At 32.6% G+C, this 5,109-nt stretch overlaps 1 protein-coding gene across 1 annotated transcript; it reads right to left on the bottom strand.

Annotated features, from left to right (window-relative positions):
* Positions 1–1,032: 1,032 nt before the first annotated feature.
* Positions 1,033–3,958, bottom strand: LOC128672060 (phosphatidylethanolamine-binding protein 1-like). Its single transcript, XM_053748956.2, has 4 exons — positions 3,677–3,958; positions 3,232–3,324; positions 2,876–2,936; positions 1,033–2,054 (listed from the first exon to the last, which is right to left on the bottom strand). The coding sequence occupies exons 1-4, from the start codon at positions 3,905–3,907 to the stop codon at positions 1,861–1,863; spliced, it is 579 nt and encodes a 192-aa protein (XP_053604931.1). The 5' UTR covers positions 3,908–3,958; the 3' UTR covers positions 1,033–1,860.
* Between the last annotated feature and the right edge of the window lie 1,151 nt (positions 3,959–5,109).

Here is a 5,109-nt window from a genome sequence, read left to right as displayed (position 1 = left end):
ACTCCACTTTCCTCCCCACGCATATAGGAAGAAGATTGTACGCTGACCCAAATCGGGATAAGAAAGATTGAAGAAGTTATAATAAGAAATACTCGTATATGTGTTTTTCTTTGCGGTTGATGAAGAAACTGGGAAAATTCTCAGAAAGAGTGACAGTATTTCTTGTAAAAATTTCAATTAAATTTCATAGCATAGATACCTATTTACATCCACGTAGAATAATTATAGGCAGTACTTAAACGTTATAGCACTATCAGAGCAGCAACGGTTTTCACGATAACGGGTGACGGCGGAAGCGAGTGTTGCCAACGTTATTTATGCGACAAAAGCGAGCGAGGTAAACGTAAAACTGCATTGAATTTTATCTGTCTGTCATGCATAAATCACAGAGTATAAAACCAGTAGTTGAGATGGGAAAATCATTTGTTTATATAAATTAGGTGCAGAGCGCGTGGGCCGGTTCAAGATAAAATGTCTATAGAAAGAAAAATCACAGCCTTTTTGCTCCGAATTTACTGGACCACATTATATGAAATTTGATAAATGGTGTAATCCTATGATCTCCACAACGACTGAGCCTAAAATTTCGAAAAAAATATAAAATATAGTTTTTTTTATTTTATTCATTGCTATAAATTGTATGTAACCCTCTTTACGCGAATCCAACTCGCACTTGACCTCTTTTTTTACGGCAAATTTAAACTTACAAAAAAACGTTAACCCTCTCATAAACTTACTTATTAATTACCTTTTCTAAATGTATTTTATATATTACCTCTTCTAAATGTATCTTTTGAGCAATTTTTAAAAACTAAACATTATTTGTGGTCAAAAGTTGGAATTGCTTATTTCTATAGTTACATATTTGATATTTCTGACGAGGACTCTGTGCCGTATACCATGGGGCCGTTTACCATAGTGCGTCAATTTGTAGCCTCGATATTTTGATCGGGGGAGAAGGTGTCGCGTGCCCAGCCTACGCGACGTTCGCGCCATTATTTCAAGTCCAGACTGTGGAAATGAAACAAAATAACCGAAAGACCGTATTTATTTTAATTACTTGCCACTAATTTATTATAGGTAGGTACAGTGAAATTGTGACGAACAAGATAACTATAGGTTTATAGAGTTTATAATTTTCTCGTTTAAACTCAAAGACTATTTTTTAGTAAGTCATTGACGCTTAGTATCAAGTATATAAAACGTAGTAGATAAAATAGTTTAAAATATAATATCGTTACAATTTAGAAGAACTTACTTATAAATAAATAAATATATATATTAGGACAAATCACACAGATTGAGCTAGCCCCAAAATAAGTTCGAGTCTTGTGTTATGGGATACTAACTCAACGATACTATATTTTATAACAAATACACATAAACATCCAAAAACTGGGCCAATCAGAAAAAGATTATTTTCCGTTATGACCCGACCGGGGATCGAACCTTGCCACTGCTCCACCGAGGTCGTATAAGTAACAAGATATACTTAATACTTACTTATTCGTTTGGGTTCCTAGAGGCCTACAATTTGTTTATGTACCTAAATAAATACTTTTTAATTCAATTACCTATGTATTTTTACAGTTTTTTTAATTGTCAGTTTAGATATTTTTGGTTTAAATAGGTGGGTGTTTCATTTCTCGGTGTAGGTAGACATCTAGAAATAAAAAACCAATTAAGTACTGAATCCACTAAATCTATATAACTGCAGCTGCAGTAGAAATGAAACTATGAAAATAAACTGATCAAGAAGTAAAAAAATATCGATTATTTAATAGACAAATTTTGTATCAATTTAATATGTTATTATAAATGATGTCATTATTTGTTACATTTATAAACTAGTAGCGCCATCTAGAATTGAGATCGGAACTGAATGCCAGCCACTGGACCGCAGAGTGATTTTCCGCGCAACCAATTTGCTAGGATGAAGCGGTTTCTAGTCTGTGGCACGGTAGGTAAAAAGTTGTTTCCATCTGCTTGTTCATATAGTATCGTAATGTAGCGGTGTGGACCGGTTCCGCGAGGTGGCGTTGGAGGTTTATATCCTGTAATAAAATAGAAATAGTTTTTTTACAAAAATGACATTTTTGCCACAAGTTTTTGCGCGAAGCCCTTCTAAACCATAAATAATAAACCATTTTTAACATAATATTTATTTTATCTATGTTTTCAATGTCATCAGCCTATAGATAAAAGGTCGTCAGCATGGAATTAGTAGGTACTCCGTACAACGTACCTACTAATTCAATGATCGTCAGAGATTGCGTCGTACAAAATCAAATTATGCTGTTACATTTTTCTTTTGTTTTAAATCTATGCATTCAACGCGTGAGAAAAAAAACCATGTCCGCGCAGTAAACTATTGAGAAGTAACCTGTGAGCCGATTCTGGTCCACCGTGCATATTATAATAATGTATTGCCATCGTAACTAAAGTTAGGTGTAAACATTATTAACCATCCAGGAATTCCCACGTCGGGTGCCGATTCTGAGTTCAACATCTGGTAATCATAAGAATGCATTAAATCACGTCTGTAGTGTCGATGATTTTATTTTATTTATAGGTAACAAAAAAGAAAAAAAAAATGAGTAGTTCTTAATAATTTACAGATTTCTCATCTATTCTCTCATCTATAAAAATTATAATACATCGTTAGAATCTAAGTATAAGTAGAAACTAACGTTCCCCGAAAAATGAGTGAAATAGCTATATCGAAATAATAAATTCTTATGGATATGAAAAACATGTCAGACTACCGATTCAGTAAAATTGGGAAATATAAGTAGTTAGTATACCTAAATTGGCTCAATCCACGTCAATTGTACAAGCTTTTAAATTTCATTACAGAAAACAAGTTAACACTCACCTCGGTAATCAATTCCTGTTGTTTTCATACTTTGAGTGTCCTTCGACTTCAAAGCGAGACCCTGTAAAATTAAGGTAAAGTTTATTATTTGTAAATAACTTAAGTTATAGAAGATTACTTATCATATAGTAGTAGTGTGTATACTCGTAAATTTCCCACAGGAATAGTTGTTTTTCCAGTATGAAAAATTACTCAATACTTTAAACGACATGAATGCAAGAAAATTCAAGAAGATTGGTTGAGTGTAGACTGTAGAATAGAGTAGTAATAGAGCATGAAGAGGTAACAAAGATCTTTCACATTTATATGTTAGTTAGAATTAGGATATAAAGTTAAGTTGGTAGGTAGGTACTAACATTAATATTCGATTTCAGCATATGCAAGAAAAATTCGCCTTCTATTTGAGGTGGAGCATCTGGGTCGACCATTATGAGGGTGTAGAATTTTTTCTGTAAATACAAAGTCAAATTTAGCATGTTTGTTAAATTTTATATCATTATTATTACCCGCACATAATAATCATTATTATGTGCGGGTGACGACAACTAATTAGGTACGCCACGCCACATCTGTGACAAATTCTACGGAATAATTAAATAATTACATTTCATAACTATTTTGAAATCACGTGAGTGAGGTACGTTCACGTGCTTAGATATGAGATGTAAATATTTTATTACTACTACAGTAACATTTTTTCAATTTTTTTTCCGAGGGTCGGGTTACCTCACCTCCGAAATGAAATCAAGACCCGTAAAAGAGAGAAAAGCAATTATTTTTTGATTTATCATAAATAATTACCGAGTCAGCCAATTGAAATTGATACAGAGGTTCCTCCATGAATACTTGTTTCGGAAGAAGAACATCGCAATTGTGATCATTAACGATAGTTCCCCCGACACTGGTAATGTTCAAGCCCGATACCCTATCACATCCTTCTAACAGACTTTTTATTTCAGTCACGGTACACTGTTGAGTTGCGTCCACTAAGGCTGAGCTCAAAACTAATATCAATATGTTGAACATTAGCATGGTTATGCCAGTAGTGGTGCTACCTGAGAAATGAGACGCGGTTATAATTGTGTGTAATCAGAATGACGTATACAACCAAACAAATTAAAAAGACTGCAGAACATGATTTTGTCTTATTGATTATGGTATACCATAATTATATGTATTATAATGCATAAGTAGTTATATATTAGGTAAGTTTGTGTTTCAGTTCGATTTGGTCCTTACTAAATAGGTACCTATTGTCTTCTTTTGTATTGAAATGCCAGTGTCGCTGCAGTGGATGATGTTGATCTAACTAAACCGTTTGATAGATATATGAAGCTGATAAAATGAATACATCCTACCTAAATTTATGAATTAAGTTCAGTGTGTTACATTTACCAACTTAAGGAAAAAAGTATAACTTCGCCGAATTAGAGATAAAAGAACCTGATTCATAATGTATTCCAAGTACTTTTAATCCCAAATTCTATTCCAAGTTATATTCTACACGTGTACTAAATTTCAACAAAGCCCGTCCTAGTTACTTAATTGCAAGTATATATAATATGAAGTAGGATAATAATGGATGGTAACAGAGTTTTCTGTTGATAAATACTATATTTACGAAAAATGATATTTTTGCAAACACTAATTATTTTGTGTTAATCGAACTGTTAAAAGTTATTGCTCGTTTAGAGGTTCGCAAAATCAACAAAATGTGCAACAATAGTCGTTGATTTTTAAACAATTTTGTGATGATTACTAGTTAATTACCCACACAATCGATATTACTTTTTATGAAATAAATTTATATTTATTTATATCGGGAAAGTATTGTAGACGCTAGCATTGGACCTACCTATATAATTAAGGTCGATGTATTTGTCTTTCAAAAATCTTAAATTTGTATTGTATATATTCCTTCTATGTTTCACAAAATATTTATGCATCTAAAACAAGCTTGCTTCAAAACACAAAAGGAATGGGGAAGCCTGGAGGGAATAGCAGATTGTTAGCCAACATTCGAATCAATTTTGGGTGAATGAAAACTGACATTTTGTCTAAATACTATATATAAATCAACAAAAAATAAAAATTTTATTTAAGTTTCCCCCACCTCCTAACTTGAGGTTACAAATTAGCCTGTAGAAGTTGCTTACATCCTCTCATCTACTAGATAAAAGATCACACATTTTACTCATCACACATTTTACTAAAATAGTAAAATGTGTGATGAG

The sequence above is a fragment of the Plodia interpunctella genome, chromosome 8 (assembly GCF_027563975.2).
Source record: "Plodia interpunctella isolate USDA-ARS_2022_Savannah chromosome 8, ilPloInte3.2, whole genome shotgun sequence".
Taxonomy (NCBI): Eukaryota; Metazoa; Arthropoda; class Insecta; order Lepidoptera; family Pyralidae; genus Plodia; species Plodia interpunctella.
Note: the sequence above shows the minus strand (reverse complement) of the source record. Positions and strands in the feature narration are given on the sequence as shown.